This window comes from Dipodomys ordii, unplaced genomic scaffold, assembly GCF_000151885.1.
Source record: "Dipodomys ordii isolate 6190 unplaced genomic scaffold, Dord_2.0 Scaffold45, whole genome shotgun sequence".
NCBI lineage: Eukaryota > Metazoa > Chordata > Mammalia > Rodentia > Heteromyidae > Dipodomys > Dipodomys ordii.
Genome location: NW_012267261.1, coordinates 8,080,621 through 8,108,557, shown reverse-complemented (window position 1 = coordinate 8,108,557; position 27,937 = coordinate 8,080,621). Strand labels below are relative to the sequence as shown.

Below are 27,937 nucleotides of genomic sequence, written 5' to 3'. Positions count from 1 at the left end.
GGGTTTTATTAGCAGATGCTGCTTTTATTAAAAAAAAAACGACAGTATAACTGTCATAATTATGGAAGGCACTGCTTCCGATAATTATCTTCTATTAAAAAAAAACACCATTTATAGTGAACTCTGTCACTGATAAATAAACAATAAATATCTCAGTGCCAAAACGATAGAAAGCTTTTCCAGAAGATTAACACTTTGGCCAAATTTGGCATTGTGTTCTTTAAAGTATGACAAACTGAGCCTGAAATTAAATGCCTATAGCTGGTTCTTTTTCAGAATACTTGGGGGAAAAAAAAGAGCTAAATAAAGGCTATGGTGCAGAGGTCACTGGGAGAGAAAATACACTAAGTCTTTGGCTTCTGGTCTCCTCTTTTCATAAATAACATGGAGGTTAGCACATTGAGGCCTTATTCCTGCATGTGGAACCTCATTTCAACCAGTGGAAAGGACCTCAATGGCAAGAAAACAGGTCCTCTCTCTTCTGTAAGGTAACTGTTTCATTCAGGGATGTGGAAACCAGCTAAATTCTTATGAAAGGGCATATATTTCATTTGGAGAATAAGGTCTTACAACCTGACATCTCCTTTAGCATTAATTGAAGATGGAGGACCACACTAATATACCACTTTCAATGTTCAAGAGATACTATGTTCTTCTTCCCACCTAAAGATACCAGCTCATGTCCTTAGAAATTAGAGCAATAGTACATGTAACCGGTTCTAACATTTTTGTAAGTATGACGCAAAGAGGCAGATAGAATTACAAAGCACGTAAGATTCTAGAGATAATCTGAGAAGATATTCTGTCATGAACATAGTGGTTATTCACTTTAACTTAGAAGTGCAGGTACCTACCCTGTATTAAAAGCTGCTGCCTAAAGACATCTAGTAGTAGTCAAGATGACTGGATAGAATTTTAACAGGTTTTGTAGCTCTACAGAAAATTTAGTACAACCAAAACAAGTCTCGAAATAGACTATCCTATTCATACTTAAGCTATTGGGATCACCTTTAAAATGCATTGTCAATATCCCAAATGTCACCAGCCAGGGCATTTGCAGCTCCTTGAATAGTCCATGTAGCTAGAGCCAACTGGTTTTTGAACAGCGTTTCATTAAAAGCACCGTTATTTTTCTGACGCAACTTCAAGTGCTCCAGTAAAGCTGAGAGAGTGTGAGAGCCAGAACCCCAGAAGATGTGTCGGAAGGGGGTATCTTTTGGAGATACATACGGTGACAGGAAGTGGTACTCCACCTATGAAGACACAGACAGACAAGACAGCTTGTAGTGTGCTGTAGCCTGGGGAAGGGCCCAATACATTAAGACAGATGTTACTGTCACTTCAACTGTTACAATCCCCCTGAATCTGAGAACATTGAGAACCAAGCTATTAATCCTCTAAGTTAAAAACTCTAAAGCAAACCATCAATTCCTTTGTTAAGTGAAGTTTAAATGGTTTTAATTATTGAAATATTTGGTTGGAACAGATATGAAAAGTTTTAACATAGCCTTTGTTTCTCCAAGCAAATCAGGATAAAGTACTTAAAAGACCTTAGGCAACAGAAACTAGTGGTAGCTAAGGTTATAGCTACTGATGCCCAGTAGTTCCTTCTTTTCTATGAGTTTACTTACTTTCATGATTCGATTATTGATTTCCCTCATGACAAATCGGTTTGTTTTCTCAGCATTATGGAAATCTGCTGTTAGTCTGGAAGTAGCACGGTAAAAGTCTCCACGAGCTGAATACAACCACTGTAGACTCAGGCCCATCTCCTGATACAGGAAGATATTAAATTCACTATTAAGATACTATTTTATATGCCATTTTAATTCAGATTTGACAATTAGAATACTAATGAAAGAAGTGACTCACAAAGTTGAAAAGCTAGGCCTAAGCACCCTATAGCAGAGGCCAAAACAATTATTTAAAAAATCAAAATAATGGAATTGGTGCTGTGGCTCTTTGCCTTGAGCTGAAGAGCTGAGAGACAGTGCTTAGAGTTCAAGCTCCATGATCGACCAAAAATAAACAAATCATCAAAATATTTAGGCAAAGCACATATTGTTTTATTGGGCTCACAGGTCCTAGCTATTCAGGAACCCGAGATCTGAGCTCAGAGATAGTGCCCGGACCCAGAGTTCAAGCCCCAGAACTGACACACTGACACACACATGTGCGTGTGCACACACAAAGTAACTAAAACTGGTTTAATACTACAACTATGAAAATGGAACAATGAAACCTGTCGGAAAAGTTTTTTTTTGTTTTGTGGGGAAAGGGCAAGGAAGGTAATAGAAGAGGTAAAATTGGAATATAGTGTGAACATGTATGGAAGTGTAACAATGAAATCCCCCTGTATAGCTGCTATGGTAACCCACAGCCTACCAATTTCTTTTCAAATGTTATGGATTCTAACCTGATTTATGTAACTGTAACCATGCTGTACATCACCTTTACAGTAACAACTTAAAGAATGTTATGGATCTAAGCAAGGCAATACTTCAGTTAACTTTGAAATCTACTTTGGGCACATCACAGTTCAATCCTCTGCTATGCAAAACAAAAACAAACACCAAAATCACAACAATCCCATTCGTGGGTCAAAAAGATAACCTGTACTTTCCTATTTCTTACCCTTAAAGAATGTATAAAGAAACTGTGGCTGGTACATACATATGCCACAATATGAGTAACTAGAGATAATTATGTCTTTAGCAAATATGCCAGGCACACAAAGACAAGTACATTGTATCTCACTTATATGTGCAAGATACATGATCTACTGGGGCATGGCAGTACATGCCTATCATTATAGTACAGAAGAGGCTGAGGTAAAAAATTACGAATTCAAGGTTCTGACAAGCAAAAGAAAAAGTTGGTTTTCATAGTAGTAGAATAGTAACAGTAGTTATATAAGGCTAGAAAGACTAAAAAAAGGGAGGAAAAAATTGGGAGAATGTAAATGGGTACTAAATAACAGTTTTAGAAAAGATAAGAGATTCTGGTCCGCTACAATAGAATGAGCATAAAGGAATTTTACACTTTCACTATTATAAGCAATGATAAATGGTGAGAATGTAGTTTTCTTTAAATCAAATTAAAGATAATTTAAGTTAAATCCATTTCAATTAGTACTCACCTTTATGTCTGCTTGGAATTGGTTCAGATCCTTCATGTATGAAAGTAGTCTGTTGTTATACATCTCATAATCCAGGTCCAATTCAATATCATGGGTGAGTTTAATCATGAACTGACCAGCCACTTCTGCTGCAACATGCATCAAGGCGGTCAGCTGAGGAACACTCTGAGTCAACATCTCTAAGGTATCCAATTTAGTATTCAAATAAGGGTAATCATTGTCCTGGAAAACAAAGAGACACTACTGTACTCATGGTTAGCAGAGTAGAAGCCCCATTCTGGCTTCATCAAAGTAAGATACTACACTCCTCCCATATTTCTAGTAATATCTCATCCCACTTTTATTTCCTATCTGCTGCTTTAAGATGACATCATCTCTCTAATCCACTTCTGTATCCTCAAAAGATTTCTAGCCAAATACCTTGAAGCTGTATCCCTTGTTTTCTCTGGGAAATTTGGCTCATTTTTTTTTTGGGGGGGGGGGGTCCGGTCGTGGGGCCTGAACTCTGGGCCTGGATGCTGTCCCTCAGTTCTTCAGCTCAAGGCTAGCGCTCTACCACTTGAGCCACAGCGCCACTTCCGGCTTTTTTTTGCTTATGTGGTGCTGAGGAATCAAACCCAGGGCCTCGAGCATGCAAGGCAAGCGCTCTACCACTGAGCCACCTTCCCAGCCCAAATTTGGCTTATTTTAATGGTAAAGAAGAGAATGTATCCAGTGTAATGATTCAATAATCATGAAGCACTTGGGTCTTCCATACATGTTACTTTTCAATACACTGATGTTTCTTTAGGCAACTTTAGTAACTGTTTTTTACTCTAGCTCTATACCCTACTATTGTTCTTGTGAATCTCATTAACATTGTATACTTCTGACTGCATCTCTTAACCAGTACTATTAGATTTCTGACATCTCAAACTACATTTAAATGTTTCAAAAAAACATGATTTCCAATGATCACAGAAATCAAACAGAATGATGAAACTTTATATACTGAAAAGCTCAAGTGAGCTGGGTGTTCACCAGTACCTCACAGCGCTCATGCCTGTAATCCTAGCTACTCAGGAGGCTGAGATTTGAGGATCCAGGTTTGAAGCCAGCCAGCGCAAGAAAGTCCATAAGACTCTTATCTGCAATAAACTACTCAACAAAAGCCAGAAGTGGTGCTGTGGCTCAAGTGGTAGAGCACTAGCCTTGAGTACAAAAGAAGCTAAGGAACAGTGCCTAGGTCCTGAGTTTAAGCCTTAGGACAAGTAAAAAAAAAAAAAAGCTCAAGTTAGTAAGCTGCCCCTTACATGAGATCTTGATGGGGAGAGATCATAGCATTAGAGTAAGGGAGTAGCATGGAAGCTGTTGACTTGGCATCAAATTGTCAGTCCAGTGGAGGCCAAACCCTTTTTAATCACTGGGTATTTTGGCTAAGAAAAGAAGAGTACAAAGGGATGAAAAGTCTGGATTTGGAGATTAGCATGGATGGAATTATCTTGACCTTCTGCTAGCAGTAGTATGAAGAATATTAAAATAGACATATGCTTTCTAATGGGTTTTCATGTCAAGTTGATCTTATTTACTACAATGTAGTCAGCTCAAAGTTTTCTCTCGTGACAACCCTACAATTATTTGATTTTTGTACTTTTACTTAATTACTGCTTAAGAACATTTTTAGACAAATACTAGAATATTTTGAACAGGTACCTAGAACTTCTTTGATGGAAATATTCTATACCTACACTATCAAAGTCTAGTACCACAGGAAGAAAATCTGTGTAACTATGTAAGCTAATTTTGTTGTGCACACAAGCACCAGTTCTAGGACTTGAACTTAGGGCCTGGGTGCTGCCCCTTAAGCTTCTTTTGTTCCCTTTAAGACTAGTACTTTACCAATTGAGTCATACAGCTCTGCTTCCAGCACATGTGTGTGTCTATTTAACTGGAGATAAGTCACATGGACTTTTCTGCCCAGATATAAGATAATTTTTTTAAATTGTGAAAATACCATATAGAGGGGTTACAATTACATGGGCAAGATAATAATGTAAGATAATTTTTTTTCCACAGGTCATGGGGCCTGAACTCTGGGCCTGGGCTCTGTCCCTCAGCTCTTCAACTCAAGGCTAGTGCTCTACCACTTGAGCCACAGCACCACTTCCAGCTTTTTCTGCTGATGTATACTGAGGAATTAAACCCAGGTCCTCATGCATGTGAAGCAAGCACTCTACCACTAGCCACCTTGCCAGCCCTCAATTTTTAAAGCAATTTTGCTTATTAAAATTCACTAAAGTTTTAGAAATAAATTTGAATGCTATTAAGCTAAGTCTGTTACTTGCTCCCAAATAAAAGATGATATAATGCATAATGCTCCAGAGCTCTTGTTCTTTAAACTTACCTCACAAAAACAGAAAGAAACTGCTGGAATTCCAGAATATGCAAGGAAAGGGAAAGCAGCATTATCGTAAGACAATTTCTCCCTGCAAGGAAAGGGAAATGTATCTTCAGAATCTTTCTTGCCAGGTGCTAGTGGCTCACGCCTGTGATCCTAGCTACTCAGGAAGGCTGAGATCTAAGAATCATGGTTCAAAGCCAGCTCGGGCAGGAAAGTTGACTCTTTATCTCCAAAACTACCAGAATACTGGAAGTTGTGCTGTGGCTCAAGTGGTACAGCGCTTGTCTTGAGCTGAAGAGCTCAGGAACAGCATCCAGGCCCAGAATTCAAGCCCCATGACCAGAAAAAAAGAAAAAGAAAGTGCTGGGAAGGTGGCTCAATGGTAGAGCGCTTGCCTTGCTTGCATGAGGCCCTGGGTTCCATTCCTCAGCACCACATAAGCAAAAAGAAAAAAAGCCGGAAGTGGAGTTGTGGCTCAAGTGGTAGAGCGCTAGCCTTGAGCTGAAGGGCTGAGGGACAGTGCCCAGGCCCAGAGTTCAGGCCCCACAACCAGAGGGCCCCCCCCAAAAAAAAAAGGAAAAGAAATTTTATTTATTTTTATTGTGAAAATACTGTACAGAGGGGTTACAATTACATGGGCAAGATAATGAGTACATTTCTTATCAAGCATTGTAGCTTCCTCCTTTGTTTCCCCTTCCTATCTCATTCCACTCCGCTCCCCTACCCACAAGAAATTTTTTTTTTGAGTCCGGTCGTAGGGCTTGAACTCTGGGCCTGGGCACTGTCCCTCAGCTCTTCAGCTCAAGGCTAGTGCCCTACCACTTGAGCCACAGCACCACTTCCGGTTTTTTTTGCTTATGTGGTGCTGAGGAATCAAACCCAGGGCATCAGGCATGCAAGGCAAGCGCTCTACCACTGAGCCACCTTCCCAGCCCCCCAAGAAATTTTCTTAAAAAGACATGCTACCATGTAATCCTCCTCCCCTTTGCTCCTACTAAATTTTGAAACAGAATCTATAGCTCACTGCATAGTTAGGTTATCTAATGCAGTAGATCTAACTGGATAATTCTGCTTTTCTATCAAGCTTGCTTTTTTCAAACTTACACTTTGTTGACCCAATTGCTGTCCTGGTATAAAAACTTCCCATTAACTGGATGTCTCACCTGGAAAATTAAAAAATATATGTATCATTAATTATCCTATGGGATAAAATCCAATATTTAGTGCCTTTGTTTTACTCCAACTTTAATATCTATATTATATATGCCTCTAACCTCATGAAGCAAATATTCTTTCATGCACACCTCCCTCAAACTATGGTCATTCATGTTTGTGTTTCCCCAATAAATATATCCTCTGGCCCTATTCAAGTCCATTTAAACCTTTCTTATCATCCCTACTGATTTAGACAATTCCCTGTGGCCTCCTGCATTTTTACATATTCTTAAAACACACTATATATTCTGAGATTAGAGCCCTTTATATACCAGTACCTTCATCTCACATGACTCCACTAACTAGAGAGCAGTAAGCTGAGTATTACTTAAAACTGCTTTAGAATTTACCCATAATTTGTTATTGATAGCTGATAATGGTTTCCATGAAATTTCCATCTGATTTAATTTGACAATTTGTAATTAGGTATGTAACTCAACTCACATTTTGCATTGTCTTCTCAATAAGTTTATACAACAGTGGACTGGCAGAAACCTTGAAGTTTTTGGTACCTGCAAAAAATTTTAACATTACCCTCTTTCTAGTAAAGCAGTCATTGTTTTTATGAGATAGGGTCTCATTATGTAGCCCAATGAGATGTTGGGAGGTTGAGTTCAAGGTTCAGCACCACTATTTTCATAAGTAGTTTACTTGACTTCATAAATAGCTAGTGAAAAGGATTCTTACCTACTACAGCTTTATCCAGATTAATGTAAGTGAAAGCCTTCAAATGCAAAGAGGCAAGGTATCCCTAGAAGAGAAAATAGGTAATCATCATCTAATAAGCATTGACTACTAGTAGCTACTCTACTAGTATTGAAATCTGGAATCTACTAGGATCTATTACACAAAAAGACAGAAGTAGTTGAATGAAACCTAAAGAGTTCAGAAACTCATTCTGGGCAGGAAGGATATATTATAAATACCTCTAGCCATTCAGTGGCACCAACAGCTCCAAAGTCACCAGCACTCCAGCTGGCAAAAATAATGCTTCTAATAGGTTTAAAGCCACCTGAAAGAAAACAAAAAACTTTACAGTTAATATTTTTTATATGCAGTTAGGAAACAGATGATTCAGAAACTTCTAATTCTTTTCTTTTCCTTCCTCAGGTGAAAGAACACTAATTTCCAGTATATGACAGGGACCAACTTAATGACAATCACTCCTTTACAACTCCAATCTTAAACCCTTTAACCTCTAGACCAGGAGGTATTGGAAATCATAGAGTTTGGGTTTTTTTTTTCTTTTCTTTCTTTTTTTTGTATTTTGTCAGTCATGGGCCTGAACTCTGGGCCTGGGCACTGTCCCTCAGCTCAACTCAAGGCTAGCGCTCTACCACTTGAGCCACAGCGCCACTTCTGGCTTTTTCTGCTTATGTGGTGCTGAGGAATTGAACCCAGGGCTTCATGCATGCAAGGCAAGCACTCTACCTGAGCCACCTTCCCAGCTGTCTTTATTTTCTTTTCTTTTTTGCTGGTCCTGGGGCTTGAACTCAGGGCCTGGGTTCTGTCCCTAAGCCTCTCTGTGCTCAAGGCTATCACTCTCTTACTTGAGCCACAGTGCCACTTCTTGCTTTTTTTGTTTATGTGGTATTGAGGAATTGAACCCAGGGCTTTATGCATGCTAGACAAGTACTCAACCACTAAGCCACATTCCCCAAGATTTTTGTTTTTGATATATAGGTTCTTGTTATGTTGCCCAGACTGGCCTCAAAACACGTGGGTTTAAGTATCCTGCTTCCTCAGCCTCCCTATTGGGAATAATACCACATCTGGCTGAACATGTTTATTTTGTTTATGAAATATCATTTGCAAATTCAATTGACAGTAAGCTTCCAGAGAAATTAAATTTGTGGCCACTGCATTTTTAGCCCTTCATTCTCATTCAGCTTGCCTGGGTCTACTACTTAATTGGAACTGGAGTCTCCCTTTCTTCTCTGCCTAGGCTTTCTTCTTCCATAATCCTCCAATCTCTGCCCTCTGCTGGTAGCTGGGATCACAGGTGTTGACTGACAAGTACAGAACACTACTTTTTTTTTGGTTTTTGGTCATTTGCAGGGCTTGAACTCTGTCTGGGCCTGGAGGCTATCCCTCAGCTCTTCAGCTCAAGGTGAGAGCTCTACCACTTGAACCACAGCGCAACTTCCGGTTTTCTGAGTGGTTTATTAGAAATGGGAGTCTCACGGAGTTTCCTGCTCAGGCTAGCTTTGAACCTCGATCCTCAGATCTCAGCCTCCTGAGTAGCTAGGATTATAGGCATGAGCCAAGAGCACCTGGTTCAGACTACCACTTTTTAGCCTACCTGTGCAGCTGCCCTAAATATGTATTTTTCTGTACTCCTGTACTTTCTGTAAAAGCACTAAAATTTGCAAAAAGAATTATGCTTTAAAAATGTGGTATGTGGACAAGGTTTTTAGGAGCAATAATTACTGGACAGAAAGACTTGAAAATAGGCAGAACAAAATTATAGTAATTGTCAGGCTTTGGCTTTATCACATTACTATAGAACTATGCCACTACTTACAGCAAGATTACTTAAGGACCAGCTGGGCGCAGGTGACTTATGACTGTAATCCTAGCTACTCAGGAGGCTGAGATCTGAGGATCGCTGTTCAAAGCCAGCCTGGGCAAGAAAGTCCTTGAGACTTCTATCTCCAATAAACCACCAGAAAAACAGAAGTGGCGCTGTGGCTCAAATGGTAGAGTGTTCACCTTGAGCTGAAGAGCAAAGGGTCAGCACCCAAACCCAGAGTTCAAGCCCAATGACCAACCAAAAAGAAAAAAAGATTACTTAAGGACCATTTAGAATCGATGACTCAGTATTAAATCCTTTCCAGTATCTCAAGATGCATAGTAATGTAATGACACTTCTTGGGAGGAGTCATTTCAAAGTCAAAAGGCAATCTAATCTGCCTTGTATTAAAAGACCTAACAGGGGCTGGGAAGGTGGCTCAGTGGTAGAGCGCTTGCTTTGCATGCTTGAGGCCCTGGGTTCGATTCCTCAGCACCACATAAGCAAAAAGAAAAAAGCTGGAAGTGGCGCTGTGGTGTAAGTGGTAAAGCGCTAGCCTTGAGCTGAAGAGCTGAGGGACAGCGCCCAGGCCCAGAGTTCAGGCCTCACGGCCGGACCCCCCCCAAAAAATAAATAAATAAAATACCTAACATAAAGTACGCAAAGCAATACAATTAAATATAGCACAGAGCTAATTTTCAAAGGCCTTTAATTTATACTCACCATTTAAGACCATATCTGAGAACATCCGGGCCAGTTCCAACAAAAGAGCTGTTCCCACACTGGACTTTGCAACTCCAGGACCCCAGGCATCTCTCTGGGCTCCTACTACAACGTATCGATCTTAGAAGGAAAAAAGGAAAATGATCACATATACAACTTTAAAATCTTACTATCTAATACTTAAGCCTAGAATAAGCACATAAGTAGAAGGGTATGAACTGAAGATAGAAAAGCCTAACTTCAGGAAGTGGCGCTGTAGCTCAAGTGGTAGAGCGCTCGCCTTGAGCTGAAGAGCTGAGAGGGACAGTGCCCAGGCCCAGAGTTCAAGCCCCATGACCGACAAAAAAAAAAAGGCTTACTTTCGGTTTTTTTTTTTGAACCCGGGGTTTAAACCGCATGACTTCTTTTTTTTTTTTGGTCTGTCATGGGTTGTTCTTCAGCTCAAGGCAAGCTCTCTACCGCCTGATCCACAGCGCTACTTCTGGTTTTCTAGTTGTTTATTGGAGATAAGAGTCTCATGGACTTTCCTGCCCGGGCTTTGAACAGCGATCCTCAGATCTCAGCCTCCTGAGTAGCTAGGATTACAGGCATGAGCCACCGGCGCCCGGCTTGTATGACTTCTTGAACTCAAACAGTTACAAGTAAAAGAATGTTTATCTGTCCCCTATGCTTACACCTATGGTTCAGTCAATAACAAAATTTTTTTCTAGTTATAATAATCAGTTTTTAACATGTCAATTTCTCAGGGACCTCTTTTCTCCCAATACAGCTGGTATACCTAAACAATTTGTTTTAGGGAGATAAGACAAGCACTTCACAAAACCAAGCTATTTCTGGCTTCTGACAATATCCGTAATATTAAGAATACAGAATTCAAAGGGAAAAAAAAAGGAATAAAAAAAACCACATATCAAAATTCCTAACCTGGTTCTTCGAAGCCTTTAATAACTCCAAAGACGTTAGAAATTTTGATCTCTTTTAGCATATTGTTCACAGTGAGCTTCACAGTGCGGTTTTCTGCAGACTGCATTCTGCATGAAGGGTCTGTTCTCCAGTTAACAGGACATTCATCTACCATATTTCTAGAAGCAGAAAATCAGTTAGTATTACTTTCCTGAAGTTTATAAGATCAAAATCAGAGAACAGAAAATCTACTCTTTAATGCTTAACCATTTTTGTTTTACTCTAATGTTTAGGCAGTAACCATGAGTTACTTCCTAGTTTATTTATTTTTTTAAATCTTGCCAGGTACCAGTGGCTCATGCCTGGAATCATAGCTACTTATTCATAGCTACTTGGGAGGCTGAGATCTGGGGATCACAGCCAGCCCTGGTTGGCTTTGCAAGTCCACGAAACTTTTATCTCCAATTAACCACCAGAAAGAAGCTGGAAGAAGAGCTAAGGCTCAGGTGGTAGAGCACTAGTCTTGAGAAAAAAGTTCAGGGATAGTACCCAGGCCCCTAGACTAGAATTCCTTAAAAAAAAAAAAAAAAATCGTGATTTCTGCCTTTTTGCCAGAGACAAAACTATAGCTGACATCTGAAACACATACCAGGATAGACTCAGAATGGTCTCATGTGAGTCTGTTAATACATTTTGGATTTCCCTACCTTCCCTACTAACAAGTGCAATGCACACTTTTATCTCTATTGTAAAAATATGACTAATTCCTATGCATCATCCTGAAAATAACTGGAAACATTGTTCCTATTTTATAATAAGGAACTGATGTAACCAATTAACCACTAGAAAACCAGAAGTGGCACTGTGGCTCAAGTGGAAGAGCGCTAGCCTTGAGCTTAAGAGCTTTGGGACAGACCCCAGGCCAGTTCAAGTCCCACAACTGACAATAAAACAAACCACAACAAAACAAAAAAACAAGAACCACCTAACAAATGCCTTGCTTATGTGGTGCTGAGGAATCGAACCCAGGGCCTCAGGCATGCAAGGCAAGCGCTCTACCACTGAGCCACCTTCCCAGCCCACAAATGTCTCTTATGCAGAATTGTCACACTACTTTATAAAGCTTTTCATTTAAAAATTGCTATACTAAACAAGATGTATTATAGTTATTTAATTAAATTGAAGAAACAGGTTCAGAGGGTTTCGAATAATTTTTTCTATATTACAAAGTAAACGAATCCTTGAATAAAGCCTGAAATTAGATATTCATCCTATGATGCCAAGTGTAATATATCTATATCAAGATAAAAATTAATGATAGATACTTCAATCACATTGGTTTTCTTTTCTTTTAAAGGTGGGGCCACTGGGTCTATAATCCTAGCTACTCAGGGGGCTGAATCTGAGAATTTAGGTGAAGCTAGCCTGGGAAAACAGATTCTCGCATCTCCAATTAACCAGCACCCCCTCACCCTACCCCCAGATTAGTCTCACCAAGATCCTCAGATCTCAGCCTCTTATTTTTTTTTAAATTTTAAGCAGAAAAAGCCAGAAGTGGTGCTGTGGCTCAAGTGATAGAGAGCGCTTGCCTTAAGCTGAAGAGCCCAGACCCAGAGTTCAAGCCCCATGACCAACCAAAAAAAAAAAAAAAAAAATCAGGAAACTACCTTAAGAACTGAAGACATTCAACTATAAACAAGGAAACACATCTTCCGTGCTGCTAGAATTAAAGTGCTTGCCTAGCATGCATGAAGCATGCATGAGTTTGATTCTTCAGTATAACATAAACAGAGAAGGCTGGAAGTGGCCCTGTTGCTCAAATGGTAGAGTGCTAGCCTTGAACAAAAAGCTCATGGACAGTGCCCAGGCCCTGAGTTCAAGCCCCAGGACTTGCAAAAGAATAAAATATCTGTACGGAAGAAAAATTTCATTCATCTATACCATGGTGATAGTTAAACATCCCCCAAATATTCAAATGGGGAAAATTAGTTGTTTTTTATGAGTTTTATTTTTTGGTCAGTCATTAGGTTTAAACTCTGGGCCTGGATGCTGTCCCTGAGCTCTTTTTGCTCAAGGCTAGTGCTCTACCACTTTGAGCCACAGAGCCATTTCACTTCTGGTTTTCTGGTGGTTAACTGGAGATAAGGTCTCAGACTTCCAGCCCAGGCTGGCTTTGAACTACGATCTTCATATCTCGGCCTACTGAGTAGCTAGGATTACAGTCTTTAAGAGTTTATTAATTTAAGCTTATTACTGTATTTGCCCCTTACCCAAATAAGAACTTACCCAAAGAGCTGTTCTGCACCCTGTCTGGAAATTGTTTGGACAGGTATATTTGGCAATCCTGATGATTGAGATGGTGGAAACTGAGTATGATTGAAAGAAGGGAATCCAGGTGTATAAGGGTCGCCTGTTCCCAGATGAGCCTAGTAAACAAAATAACAATTAGCTTTATCTTGCCCTTTAGAAGTCCAAGAAGGTCACCAAAAGATTCACATTTAAACTTTATTTAGCATCATGAAGCCTGAAATTCTAAATGGCTCTATGACTTTTTAAATATTGTCTGTGCAAAATTCTCAATTTAAGGTACTGAGAAGTATTTAACAAGTATTGTTAGCAATTTTCAATTTAAGGCACTACTGATTTGGTATTTTTATTAGTAAGATTTCCAAAATCAAAGAAACTCACCTTCACAGTACCTGCTACAACTCTTTCAACAGAATAATTAAGACAAATTCTACTTTAAGTAAATCTGGAATCACATCAATTTAAAGAATTCAAAAATTATTGACTAAAGAAATAAGAACTCACATGTCCAAAGAATGGAACGTTTGCACTAACTATGGGATAGTTAGTATTGTCCATGTATATTATGACACCAATTGCGTTTAATCTTTCAGCATTTGAAACCTAAAAAAAAAACAACACACACACAAAAACTCAGAAGTGAAGAGTTGATCATGGAAAATGAAAATAACATACTGAGAAGTGGTGCTGTGGCTCAAATGGTAGAGCGCTCTCCTTGAGCTGAAGAGTGCAGGGACTGTGCCCAAGCTCCATGACCGACCCCCCTCCCCCAAAAAGAAAAGAACGGAACAGAAAATAAAACATACTGGACTTCATGCACAAGGACAAAATTTAACAAAGGACTAGGCCAATACTCCCAAATATTTTAAAGAAATATCTAGGAAAAACAAAACCTTATCTTCAAACAAATTCATTAAAGTTATTTATAAGACAAAGCAGTTAGGGCCCTGAATTTTCAAAAAAAAAAAACAACAAAACCAACCAAACAAAAACCAACATAATCTGCCTACAAAAGAATTTCTGGAGAATCTCCAACCCTCCTAAGCTCCTCCAAAACATCTATAGATTATTTGTATTACAATACTTTTGGAGTATAGAAAGAACTAGTCATACCAAAAAAGGAATAAAAAAGGACTAATTTAATTAATGTACTAAAAAAATTAGTTCAGATGAACAATATATACAAGGTAATAGTTACAAAAAATGTTCATTTCTCTAAAAAGTTATGATAAAATTGCATTGAGTGAGAGAAGTGTATCAGAGAAGGATTCTAAATGCTAAATTTATACTTTTATATTTAAGTTAATAAAGGTGATATAGCCGGGTACCAGTGGCTCACGCCTGTAATCCTAGCTACTCAGGAGGCTGAGATCTGAGAGTCACAGTTTAAAGCCAGCCCAGCCAGTAAAGTCTGTGAAACCAATTAACCATCAGAAAGCCAGAAGTGGTGCTGTGGCTCAAGCGGTAGAGCGCTTGCCTTGAGGAGAGCTGAGGGACAGCGTCAGGCCCAGAGTTCAAGCCACAAGACCAAAAACAAAATGAAACAAAAAAAACAGAAAGTGGGGAGGGGGGGGAGAGAGGGTGATATCAATATAAACTTATACTTTAGAAATATGGAGCAATGAAAAGACTGCACAGAAGAAAGGACAATGATAGAAGAATCAACAGAACTGAGGGGTGGTATGGGGAAGCGAAATTGTAGCTTCATAGTGCTATTTTGTTGTTGGTAGTTGGTTGTCTTGTATATTGTTTAGATACCTGTTTTTAAAAGTCATTAAGGAACTTCTCTAATGGAAAAGGAAAAGTGAAATCTACCATTATCCTTTCCTTTTTTTAGTCAATTAGAACTGAACTCGATACAAACATAAATCTGGGTTACACAGACTACAACTGCTTTTACTTAAATCATTTTAAAATTACTCTGGGGGCTGGGAATGTGGCTCAGTGTTAGAGTGCTAGCCTTGCATACATGAGGCCCTGGGTTCGATTCCTCAGCACCACATAAGCAAAAAGAAAAAAGCCGGAAGTGGCGCTGTGGCTCAAGTGGTAGAGACCTAGCCTTGGGCTGAAGAGCTGAGGGACAGTGCCCAGGCCCAGAGTTCAGGCCCCACAACCAGACCCCCCCCAAATTACTTTGTTTTCTCTTTTTTTAGTGGTACTAAATTTTTCTTCTGCTAGACAGGTTCTCTATCACCTGAGCCATGCCATGGTCCATTTTGCTTTAGTTAATTCTCAAATAGGGCCTCATGTTTATGTCAGGACCAGCATAGATCAAGTTGTATAGAATTGAGATCTTCCTCCTCTTAAATCTCTACCTCTACAATAGCTGGGATTACAGTAAAGAGCCAACCACAGCCAGGTAGTTCCTTTCTGTTTTTTTAAGGCAGGGTCCCACTATTCAGCCCAGACTGGCCCAGGATTCATGATCCTTCTATATTACAAACCTGTGACAACCACAACCAGGGATTTTACTTTATTTTCACTGAAAGCCAGTAACTGCAAAATATTCCAAGTGAATAAGCTATCATTTGAGGTATCCTTATAACATGTAATTGGGATCTGTTTGATTGTCAACCACTTCAATAAACTAACTTTTCAGCTATGAGAATTTAACTGTTGGTTTTTCAAAATATAAGAAAATTAACAAGAAATATCATTTAACTGAAGAAAAAAATATCAATGTATTTAATTACACATACCTTTTCTGCAACAGTGATTTTCCCTGCTCTAACAATCACTATAGATCCATTCACAGGAGTTTTTAAATCCTCAAAGTCTTTTCTAGTGCCAAAATTAGCATGGATAAGTTTCCCCTAGAACAAAAACATAGGTTTAATGAGAGATATGGTATAAAAGCAGCTATAGAATCTGATATAAAAGATCAAAATCATCAGGAATGGTCTCTTATAATGTCTTTCCTTATCCTAGGTTGCCCTCTAAAGGCTATTTTACATTGTTTTAGAAAGAGAAAGGATAATGAATGGATAAGCCATTAAGAGTAAACCAGCAACTCAGAACTATTCCATAACAATCCAAACTATCCATATTCCTCTCTGCAGGACTCAGGCTTAAACTAAGCAGACAGACACACCTCACAAAAAATTATTTTTCTGCCAGTCCTGGGGCTTGAAATTAGGGCCTGGGAGCTATCCCTGAGCTTCTTTGTGCTCAAGGCTCTATCACTTGAGCCACAGCACCACTTCTGCCCTTTTTCTGAGTAGTTTATTGAAAATAAGAGTCTCGCTGACCCTTCCTGTGATCCTCAGTTCCTGGCCTCCTGAGTAGCTAGAATTACAGGCATGAGCCACTGGCACAAACACACTTTTAACCTGAAAATAATTCATTCCGTCTATCTATTTCTACTTTTCATCATTTTGTCTGTGTTTGAAAAGATCAAGCATTAAAAAGAATCAAATTGATACTGAGAAAAAGCTGAAAGTGGCACTGGGGCTCAAAGTGATAAGAGTTACTAGCCTTGAACTAAAAAGTGCTAAGGGACAGTGCCCAAGCCCTGAGTTCAAGTCCACAAATGACAAAAGAAGAATCAAGTTGAAACTAGTTCCCCACCCAACCAAGATCAAATTAATTATCTGAACATTTTTTAATGCTATTTCTGAGCTACACTTGCAGCTCGAGATTGGTCCCCAGGTAAGGAGGAACTTTGTATATGCACTTTACTTAACAAATACTACCATGTGTCAGGTACTCTCCAAGGCTCTAAGACATGTCTGAAAAATGCAATAAACTCATGTAGCTTACATTTTAATGGAAAAAAATGAATAAGAATCTGGTGGAGGGGGCTGGGAAGGTGGCTCAGTGGTAGAGTGCTTGCCTTGCATGCCTGAGGCCCTGGGTTGGATTCCTCATCACCACATAAGCAAAAAGAAAAAAGCCGGAAGTGGCGCTGTGGCTCAAGTGGTAGAGTGCTAGCCTTGAGCTGAAGAGCTGAGGGACAGTGCCCAGGCCCAGAGTTCAGGACCCACGACCGGACCCAAAAAAAAAAAAAAAAAAAGAATCTGGTGGAAAAAATACTATGAAAAAAAAAAGCAGGATAGGGTAAAGGGATAAGTGGGAAGCTATTTTTTGAAAAAAATAAGGAAGTCCTTAATAAGATAATGTTTGAGAAGAGACAAGTCAGACAAGTCATGTTAAGGTGGTCTGAGTAGCCAAAATGAATGAAAAGGACAACAGTAAGAGTAAGGCTTTGTAGAAAAACATTAGGACCTTGCAATTTATTTTGACTAAGGCACTGGAGGGTTGAGAATATCTAACAATTTAAATCTTAGAAGTTAATTATTTAAGATATTTATTTTGGTGTCAGCATCAGAATTGAACTCAGGGACTAGCACTACTGCTTGGTTCTTTTTGTTCAAAGTTGGCATTCTACCACTTGAGTCACACTTTCACTTCTAGTTTTTGCTAGTGAATAGAGATAAGTCTTGCATGCTTTTCTGTCTGAAATAGCTTTGAACTGTGATCCTCAGATCTCAGTCTAGAAAATAGACAGGATTACAGGCATAAACCATGGGCACCCAGCTCAAAAAAGTAAATTTAAACTAGTGTATCTACAGTTCTAAGGACAGCAAACACAATGAATTCAACTCTTCAGTGAAGTCTCATGCCCTTTTTTTTTGTCTTACTTACAGTAACTGTTGCAGCCTTACTATATGCCACGTAACCCTCAGGATTCTCCACCAGGTATGCCATAGCACCATTTGTCATTAGAGTCACAGAGTTTTGAGCACTGCTAAAAAGATTAAGTTAAAATTAAACTAAGGCCATCCTGGGCAAAAAAAATTCAATGAGGGGGTACGGATGATGAGTTGGTGAAGGAAGGGATGGTAGGGGAAAAACAAAGGAGGAGGTAACAATGCTCAATAGGAAATGTACTTATTACCTTACTCATGTAACTGTAACCCCTCTGTACAATATTTTTACCATAAAAAATATATACCAAAAAAATAGCTTTAGAATACTCAGCATTTGCATTATTTGGCTTGAAATGTAGTTATAAATCTTAAGCTTAATTTTTTTATTTTGAAAATCTTTGCTTTTAGTCTACCAATTTGTATACCAAAGTAGTTAAAAAAAAAAAATGTTGCAACATTTATCATCTTTCAACATACCTGCCCTTGACCTGAATCCTAACATAATGTTCATCTCGCCAAACTTTGCTGAATTTAAATGCACTGAATTGATTTTCAACAAAATAGCCAAGACTTTCATCTTTAGGAGATCCAGCCTCACGAGGCACATATATATCTTGACTCAACTGCCTGGAGGAAAAAAGAGTTGTTAAAGTGCTTATTAACATAACAATGTTTATTAAATAATCCTTTAGGACTTCCAGGTATGGCTCAAGTGGTAGAGCTTTCTTAGCATGCTCAAAGCCCTATGTTCTATCCACAGTAACACAAACATATAACCCAAGGATTAAGTAAATTGTTTCAAAATAAACTCAGTTATTAACCCCAATGGCTCTTTCTAAATATACTCAAGCAAGTTCTTTCTGTGTGTATTATTTTCACCTTATCCATAAATGCCTCTTGTATATACACTGTAAGTATATTCACTGTAAGTAAAAATGGTAAAATGTCTAGTTCAAAACTGAAAGAAGCCAAGCTCACTCCTAGCTACTCAGGAGACTTGAGATCTGAGGATCACAGTTCAAAGCCAGCCCAGGAAAGAAATTCCTTTGGGAGACTCTTTTCTCCAAATACACTACTCAAAAAAGCTGGAACTGGCACTGTGGCACAAGTGATAGAGTACTTGCCTTGAGCAAAAAGAAAGTCAGGGATAGAACCCAGGATCAGCTTTAAAAAAAAAAATTGTTAATACTATTAAAACTGTAGGAAGCTAACTCTACACAGACGTTAGATGACTAGATATTAGAAACAGGACAACTGGGTGCTGGTGGCTCACTCCTATAATTCTAGCTGAGAGGCATCTAAAGATGCTGGTTTGAAGCCAGCCTAGGCAGAAGTCTGTGACTTTTATCTCCAATAAACCACTCAGGATAAAAAAAAAACAAACTGGAAGTGGCACTGTGATTCAACTGGTAGAGCACTAGACTTGAGGAAGAGCAGCTCAGGGACAGCACCCAGGGCCAGAAAAAAAAAGCGGGGGGAGGGGGGCAGAAATTGGAAGATTTCTTGGCAGATGGCATGCATACACACTAGATATATACCAAGACAGACTGTCAATTAAGTCATCCTGGGATACTCTTAAGAACAGTAGCAGAGGGGCTAGGAAGGTGGCTCAGCAGTAGAGTGCTTGCCTTGCATGCATGAGGCCCTGGGTTCGATTCCTCAGCACCACATAAACAGAAAAGGCCAGAAGTGGCACTGTGGCTCAAGTGGCAGAGTGTTAGCCTTGAGCTGAAGAACTCAGGAACAGCACCCAGGCCTAGAGTTCAAGCCCCATGACCGACCAAAAAAAAAAAGCTCAGCATGACATTACAAGAGCTTCAGATGGAACATCAGGGCAAAATCCAGTCTGATGGCAAAGAAATAAGATCTAGTCAACTATTTATGAAAACCAAGAATCTCCAGGAAAGTTCTTAACATTTTTCCCTACCAAAATCACTTCAATTTCTTTTCTTCTGTTCAGCCATTTTATATAGAAGGAGGGCACTTTTTAAACTCTTCCCCTTCAGATCATGGAAACTTTAATTTATCCCATAAGCATAGCCACTAAAATCTATTTTTAGAAGAAAATGTTGTAGTTAAATGGGAAATACTTGAATTTTTTATCGTTTAATCTCTCTAGTTAAACATGAGAAAGCTCTGCCTCTCTGAAAAGCCTGTCTTCAAGACTATTACCTTTGTTTTAGTTAATCTGATAAAACAATTTGTTTATATACTGAGGTTGAACTTGTGAAGGAGCCTAAGCTTACTTGATGGTGTTGAGAAAGTCTATGGCATTCAGTTTCTCTGACAACATGTTTTTGAGGTCTTCCCAATACAAATGAGGTGACAGCTCAGGGAATACGTCTTCTCCCTCTTGCTCAGGGAATGTATTTTCTGCATTCTCTGTCATTCCTGCTTCTGCCACTTTATTACAATCAGCTTTTGGTTCTACACGTTTACAGTAGCCCAGGTAGCCAATCATAAATCCTAAGGATAAAAAGTTTAGATCTGAACTTAATTCATTATAGTCAGTTAAGCCTAAAAATAGTGTTTTTAATTAAATTCTGCAAACCAATGTTTTTAGGTTTTAGTCCAACAAATTACACGGTTACCATTCAAAATAGTTATTTACTAGAAGCCTTCCTTGAAATCTCAGGCTGAGTTTATCAAAATTTCCTGTGTTATTATATATGCAAATGGCAGGCACAGAATCTTAAATCATTGTATTCATAATCCTAGTAGTGATGCTTAAAAAGGTACAAAATCAGCATCTTCTAAACTGAAACAAGACTTTCAAGACTTATAAGTTTTTGAACAGTTGTTCTTACCAATCAAGAAAAAGATGATTACAGCAATCGTCCCATAGCAGATTCTTCCATTAAACTTTTTAGGTTTTGTGACATTGGTCCTCATGTTATTATCAGTACTTTCTTCCTCATCTACAGCAAGTTTCATCTCCACATGACTGTTATCTCCATCTACCTGCCGAGCCAGGCTAAACCGAGTATATGACATCGGTTCTCCACCAAACTGAGATTAAGAACACAAAAGGGAATTATAGACATTGACAAGTTGGTTATGCACTGTACTTCTTATTGGACCAGTAATATGACTTGATACACATTTAAGGTAAAACAAGTTATCCTTCCAAATCAACATTCTTCCCTGTTGCCAGCTCTGAAAATGGCAGCTGAGGGCTATAACAAGCATACTAAGTCTTTTCAGGGTTTTCTTCTCTTCTCTTTTTCTGTTTTTTTTTTGTGCCAGTCTTGGGGCTTGAACTCAGGCTTGGGCACTGCCCCTGAGCGTTTTTGCTTAAGGCTAATGCTCTACCATGTGAGCCACAGCTGCACTTCCAGTTTGACAGTTAATTGGAGATAAGAATCTCCAATCTTCCTCCTGGTTGAGTTCAGAGCTCAGACTCCTGAATAGCTAGAATGGATAATGAGCCTTGGGGCCTGCCTTTTTTTTCTTTAAAATTTTCCCTTTTTTATGTAGGTACAAGGGCTTGAACTCAACCTCATCCTCTTGTTTCACTATTTCACTTTCTTTCTCACAGCTGGTGCTCTGAAGCCATGCTTCCAGGGCAGGCTTTTGGTTATTTTGGAGATAGTGGGCCTGGGCTGGCTTCAAACTGGGCTTCTCTAGGTTGCTGCCTCTTTAGTAGTTATAAGCATGAACCACTGGTCCCCAGCTTATTCAGCTTTCTCATTCATGATTTCTGTTTTGTATGTCTCCTATTATATTTTCTAGTTTTTAACTTTTTATTTAAAGAGACCTTCAGGCTGGAGGCTGGAGGTTCACTTTGTAGTACAGTGCCTGCCTAGCACGGAGGTCCCAAATTCAAGCTCTAGTACTAGCACACACATACATATAGCCATAAGCCAGGCATGATGGCACATCTCCATAAATTTAGCACTCTGGAGGCTGGGAATTCAGGGCCAGCCAGGGCTATATAGCAAAACATAAAAATAAAGACTGTGAATATACTCTTCTATATTGGATCTGTTATGCCTCAATACTACAAACCGTGAATATACTCTTTGTTATGGGATCTGTTATGCCTCAATACTACCAGTTCAAATGTAAAGAATGCCTGTTGATAGTTTGTGATATTATTTCATGCTTACTCAGTAAAAGCCATGTCTATATGAAATATTACTGAAAATATCTCACCAAGTTAGAGAATGCTGATCTGGCTTGATCCATCATTTTGAGTTGCCACCAGGAAGAACCTAAAGCTAGAATAAAGAATGAGATAGATGACACTGTATTAGATTATCAGTATGAACTCTTAATTACAAGGTTAGATTATTACATATGAAATTTATTGTTAAATGTTATTACCACTCTAGAAAAGCCTTTTTTCCCCTTTTGTGGTGGCACTAGGGTTTTGTACTTAGGGCTTCATACTTGCTAGATAGGCACTCTACTGCTCAGCCACATCATTTGCCCATTTTAGGCTTTCTATCTAAAATCCCTGTAGCTGAGATAACAGGCATGTGCCATCACAGCCCACCTTCTGGGCATCTCAAACTTTTTACCTGGCCTGGCCTGGAACTGTGATCCTCCAGATTTCAGCCTCATCAGTAGTTAGGATCAACAGATGTCAGCTACTGGTGTCCAGATATTTAAGACTAGATTGCACAATATAGGCTGTCTCTGAATTCGCAGTGGCATCAAGTGGGCCCTGGACTCTGAATTCCCCAGTGTTGGAATTACAAATATGGGCCACTATACTTTAACCAATACCTTTTTTCTCATGATAACTATTGAATCCTGACCTGAGGTGAGATAGTAATTGGACAACAGTGAAGCACATAAAAATCCTGAAAAGGGACTATACACCAGGTAATGTCATTACATAAATATCAGGCTGTTTTTTTGTTCTTGGATTAATGCTGAAGAATTAAAGATAAAGTACCATAACTTACTATTAGTTTAGTTTGTTTGTTTTTGTCAGTCTTGGGGCTTGAACTCAGGGTCTGGGTACTGTCCCTGAGCTTTTTTGCTCAAGGCTAACAATTTACCACTTTGAGCCACAGTGACACTTCCTGTTTTCTGGTGGTTAATTGGAGTTAATCTCACAGACTTTCCTTCCTAGGCTGGCTTTGAATTGGATCTCCAGATCCAGTCTCCTGAGTGGCTAGGATACAGGTATGGAGCCAGACTAGTAGTCCAGTTTTTAAAATATTTTAAAAAGCAAACAGTTGTTGAATCTAGTTAAAGGGTTCATGGCTAGCATAACTATTCTGTTTTCTTTAAGGCTTGAAATTTTGAAAATTATAATGTAAGAAAAAAGTTAAAATTTTATCATCCATGCTAAAGAGATTTAAGCAATCAAATCTAGTAGCCAAAAAAGGTATCAATAAATTATCATCTTTAAAAAATCCACAAATAGGGCTGGGAAGATGGCTCAGTGGTAGAGTGCTTGCCTTGCATGCCTGAGGCCCTGGGTTTGATTCCTCAGCACCACATAAACAAAAAGAAAAAAGCCGGAAGTGGTGCTGTGGCTCAAGTGGTAGAGCGCTAGCCTTGAGCTGAAGAGCTGAGGGACAGCGCCCAGGCCCAGAGTTCAAGCCCCATGACCGGACCCAAAAAACAAAACAAAACAAAACAAAACAAAATCTACAAATAAAGCAAAAGTCAAAACTCAGCCAGGAACCAATGGCTCATGCCTATAATCTTAGCTACAAAGGAGGCTGCAATCTGAAGATCATGGTCTGAAGCCAGTCCGTGCAAGAAAATGCAGGAAAGGCAATGAGATTTTGATTTCCAATCAACCAGAAAGAGTCAAAAGTGAAGCTGTGTCTAAAGTGATATAATGCCAGCCTTCAGTGGAAGAGTTAAGGGGAGAGGAGAAAGAGAAAGGGTAAAGCATCTAGGTCTAATAGCGCAGGCCTGGAATTCCAGAATGCTGAAGCAGAACTAGTTTGATTGATTCCAAATATATCTGAAATCCATGTTTCAACTCTCCCAGCCCCAAAAGAATCCTAATTCTGATTAAGTGAATAATTGAGATCTCTGACAAAAAAAGACAAAAGAAAAATATAGGTTATGCATTTTTATAGATAATTGAGGTCAATTGGCTGAAAGGCTAATCAATTTGTTCAAGGCTGAAAACTGGTCATCTGAAAAAAATTCAATAGGTTACAGGGTTGTAGAAATTGAATTCTTTCTAGAATTTAAAAATTAATTTCATGGGCTGGGATGTAGCTCAGTGGCAAAGCGCTTACCTGCAAGTGCAACGTCCTGGGTTCGATCCCCAGTACCAAAAAAGAAAAGTCAAAAAATAAATAAAAATTAATTTCAATTATGTTCAAAGTAAAATAAACTTCTATGGCTAGCAGAGAGCCTAATGTTAAGTCACCTGAATTCTAAAGTTTCTTGACTTGGATGCACCTCGATGATTGAAATCAAAATTACATTCAGATTTATAAAATGGCCATTTTTGCATACTTTAAAACTTTTCCTAAACAAGTACAGCATCATAAAGCACAATGAAGTTATATAGAGGTTACAAAACAAAGGACATTATAAATTAGCTTTACAAAAAGGCTTCTTTCTAAAACATATTAACCAAACAATATTTTTCAATCCCAAGCAATAGAAGGCACTGTCAGAAGCACAATCTTTTGCTCCTTCTGGTACAAAGTTTATCATCACCACTGCACTAGAACTGTACAGACCCAATCACCAAGAACCAGAGCCAGAGAGGCCCACCCTCAGCCAATTTTAATCATCCTTTTCTAGGAAAAAAAAACAGCTTATAAATCTATCACTCATCTAACCAGCCACCACCCCCCACACTGTCTAATTTTTAATTAGTTAATTAAATTAATTTAGTGGTAGTTGGGAGACACAGGACCTCGCCCTTACTGAGCTACACTCCTGGTCTTTAAACTAATTCTATTTTATTTATTTATTTTTATTGGACGTGGGGCTTGAATTCTGGGCCTGGGCACTGTCCCTCAGCTCTTCAGCTCAAGGCGAGTACTCTACAGCTTACTGCTTGAGCCACAGTGCCACTTCCAATTTTCTGGTGGTTTATTAGAGATAAGCCTGCCCTGGCTGGCCTTGAACCATGATCCTCTCAGATCTCAGCCTTCTGAGTAGCTAGAATTACAGGCGTGAGCCACCAGCACCCAGCTAAACTAATTTATAACCAAAGTGGTAACACTGTTAAAAAAACATTAGGCAAATGATAGCATACTTGCCTATCAAGTACTATTAAAGGAAAATTAAGAATTTAAATGAGATTGTCTGCAGGAACATATATTAATATACAATTATGACTATGTATAATTACACTTTAAGTACACTTTTTTGCAACATTTCTTTAATATTAAATTTATTTTTTTAATTAAAAAAAGTTAAAAAAATAAAAAAATTTTTTTTTAATTTATGTAGAATGAAGGAATTGATCCTAGGGCCTCATGCATGCTTGGCAAGCACTCTACCACTAAGCCACATTTTCAGCCCCCCAAAGTGATTTCTAACTCAACCAAACACCCATGCTAATATGGACAAGCCTAATTCAACTTGGAAAACATGTTACTGTTTTAAGACCTTGGAGCTCATGTAAAAGGAAGTTCCTCTACCTGCTTAAGGCTCTGTTCCAGATCTTCATTGCCTAGTAGTTTTTTTCTGAGAAACAGATGTTATTTCTATTTCAACCCAAGGATATGAAATTAAAATAGCAAGAGTTAGAGAAAAAAAATTGTGACATAAGGATGTCATAACTTCTATAATCTCCAAAACGAAAATCCAGAGACTAAAGCCACTAATATTCTTCTTGTTCCTTGAAATTCCACTCATTTCTTCCAGACTCAGCCCACAGGCCATCTCTGAAGTCTTTAACTGAATTTTCCTGTGACACTGATATTGAATTATGTGGCAATTAAGAGAATGTGAAGATATTTTATTTAATAGTACTAGGGCATGCTTGATGCACGAGTTCCAACTGTTACAAAAAAGAATATAATGAATATCTTGGATCTTTCCAAAACATTCTGCTACTGTTTTAATCATAAAATCACTGGTCAAATTTTGGTAGGAAAGGGCTGGGAACGTGGCTTAGTGATAGTGTTTGCCTAGCAAGTCTTGGGTTTGCCTCGCAAGTCCTCAGTACCACATAAAACATGTAAGTGCTGCTGTAGTTGCTAGCCTTGAGCAACAGCAGCTCAGGGACAGTGCCCATGCCCCTGAGTTCAAGCCCCAGGTCGGGCCAAAAAAAAAAAGTAGGAGGAAAAAATTTTAAAGCAAAATTTTACTTGGTAGAGCTCTAAATTCTCAAGCAAGTGGTTGTGGGTGTTATGCAAACTACTTCCCTAGACAACCATACATTTTCCAGGTTTCAAATGAACATAAACTTACAAAATATTTGCAAGGTTCTCAGAACGTTTATACTTGTAACATACTAAAATGACTTGAAAAGAGATTGCTGATGTCTTTCTGCCTTTTAGAGTCTATTTTATGAGCCTGAAATGAAACAGCAGTGGAAGAAATAAAAAACAAGGTACAGCTTTCAGAAAAAGATTAACCAAGCTGAAGGTCAAAACCACTTGAAGTCACTGTGGCCCTCATCTGAGAGGACAGAAAGTAGGAACAATCTACATAGAACAGCAGTTCCATCCATAAGGCCACAGAGGGTCATTTCTCACCAGCTTTCTATGTTGCCTCAATTCAGGTTTAGATGGGAACTTTGCTCCACTATAGATAAGCACATTATCAGAGGCAAATAACTGCCTAGCCTTAGGTGGAGTTTGCCAAACCAATCTATCCAGAGATCAAACAGGCTGGGTCCAAAGCCACCATTACATCCCCGTAAAGAGAAAGGGGGGGGGGGAGAAGTGTGTGCTGTGCTATATATAACCCCTTAGGAAAAGCATTTGCTATCAGTGCTGAAAAATTAAATAAACTGGATTTTCTTGAGAAGCGCATTGAATTATTTATTATAAAGGGAGGGGAGCTGCTAAAAACAGCAGGGCCTACAGGTACTTCAGAGCCCAAACAATTTTCATAGTGGTGATTTCTGGAAATAAGCTTAAATGTTTTTTCAATGAGGCCCAATTTTCCAGCTCACCAGCAACCAAACTAACATCTAGTGTGCCAAATAAGCTTTGTATAAAGATATCAGGTAGCCAAATACCTGATATCAGAGCAACTATTTCCTACTTCAATCTTCTTACAAAATAGGGAGGGGAGAAGGGAAGGAGAAGCTGCAATCCAGTCCCATAGATCCAAGGAAAAGCGAAGTAACAAGGTCATTACATGTGCCAGAAGTACTCACTCCACAACACCCCTTTATAGAGCTCTCCAACACACACACACACACACACACACACACACACACCCGCGAACACGAGGCTTTCTACAGCCTCTACGTACGAGTGCTAATTCCCCATCTCGCCTCCCATCTTGTAGGGAGAATTGCGGGCCATTCCCTTACGGTGATCACCTGCAGTGTCCAGGTCCGATTTTGCACCCAAGTGGGACAGTTCCCAGAAACTAGCCTAAATCCAATTCTGGAACCTTTCCGCCATGAAGACCCAGGGACTGCGTGCGCCTCGAGAGGTTCCGAGCGCAAGGTCACTCACGAGCCCCGCCGGCCAGCCAGTCCCCAGGGGTGACTTCCGAGAGCGGCCACCACGTGCTCCCCGCGGAGCCCGGCGCGGCCGCGGCGCGGTTTACCCTGCGCCCCGAACCCACGGCCTGGTTTTCAGGAGCAGCGGCGGCGGGGTCTGAGGAGCCGCAGACAGAATAGAGCGGACACAGAGGGTCAGTGGGGAGCCCCGTCACCACGTCTCAGTCCCCGCAGGGAAGCCACTCGCTGCTCCGCTACGGAGGAGGGACGGGCCGCGACCTCACCGCACCGCACCTGCTGCCCACACGGGCGGACCCCCCCTGTCGGGCCCGCAGGCTCCGTCACGCCCGCCCGACCCTGCGGCTCGCACAGGCTGCAGGACAGCCCTGCGAGGGCCCGGCCTGGCCAGCGCTCCACCAGTCCTGCCGGCTAAGAGAACACGAGGGTCAGCGGAAGGCACGGGCGACGCGTCACTCACCCAGGCGCCTCCTCCGCACGCCACGGCCCAGCCGCCACCCGCTATGCGAACGCCCTCTGAGGGACC

At 39.7% G+C, this 27,937-nt stretch overlaps 1 protein-coding gene across 2 annotated transcripts; it reads right to left on the bottom strand.

Annotated features, from left to right (window-relative positions):
• Positions 1–33: 33 nt before the first annotated feature.
• Positions 34–27,937, bottom strand: Tfrc (transferrin receptor). 2 transcript variants are annotated; one of them, XM_013019426.1, is made up of 19 exons: positions 27,872–27,937; positions 21,984–22,042; positions 20,636–20,837; positions 20,075–20,294; positions 18,306–18,455; positions 17,824–17,926; positions 15,879–15,992; positions 13,684–13,782; positions 13,159–13,298; positions 10,894–11,051; positions 9,970–10,089; positions 7,661–7,746; positions 7,422–7,485; positions 7,179–7,246; positions 6,624–6,682; positions 5,523–5,604; positions 3,140–3,361; positions 1,632–1,772; positions 34–1,253 (listed from the first exon to the last, which is right to left on the bottom strand). In XM_013019426.1, exons 2-19 carry the CDS (start codon positions 22,017–22,019, stop codon positions 1,011–1,013), a joined length of 2,307 nt encoding a protein of 768 aa, XP_012874880.1. In that variant the 5' UTR covers positions 22,020–22,042; positions 27,872–27,937; the 3' UTR covers positions 34–1,010. The 2 variants fall into 2 exon arrangements, with proteins under 2 accessions (XP_012874880.1, XP_012874881.1); XM_013019427.1 differs by lacking the exon at positions 27,872–27,937 and adding an exon at positions 26,959–27,021.

What these genes read in the sequence shown, in the direction of transcription:
- Tfrc (XM_013019426.1), bottom strand. Translation starts at nt 22,019, where the DNA reads ATGATGGATCAAGCCAGATCAGCATTCTCTAACTTG. An exon ending in TAAAGGCTTCGAAGAACCAG is followed by an intron (nt 10,090 to 10,893) that starts GTTAGGAATTTT and finishes TTTCCTTCTAAG; the next exon opens with ATCGATACGTTGTAGTAGGA. An exon ending in AGCAATTGGGTCAACAAAGT is followed by an intron (nt 5,605 to 6,623) that starts GTAAGTTTGAAA and finishes CTTTCCTTGCAG; the next exon opens with GGAGAAATTGTCTTACGATA.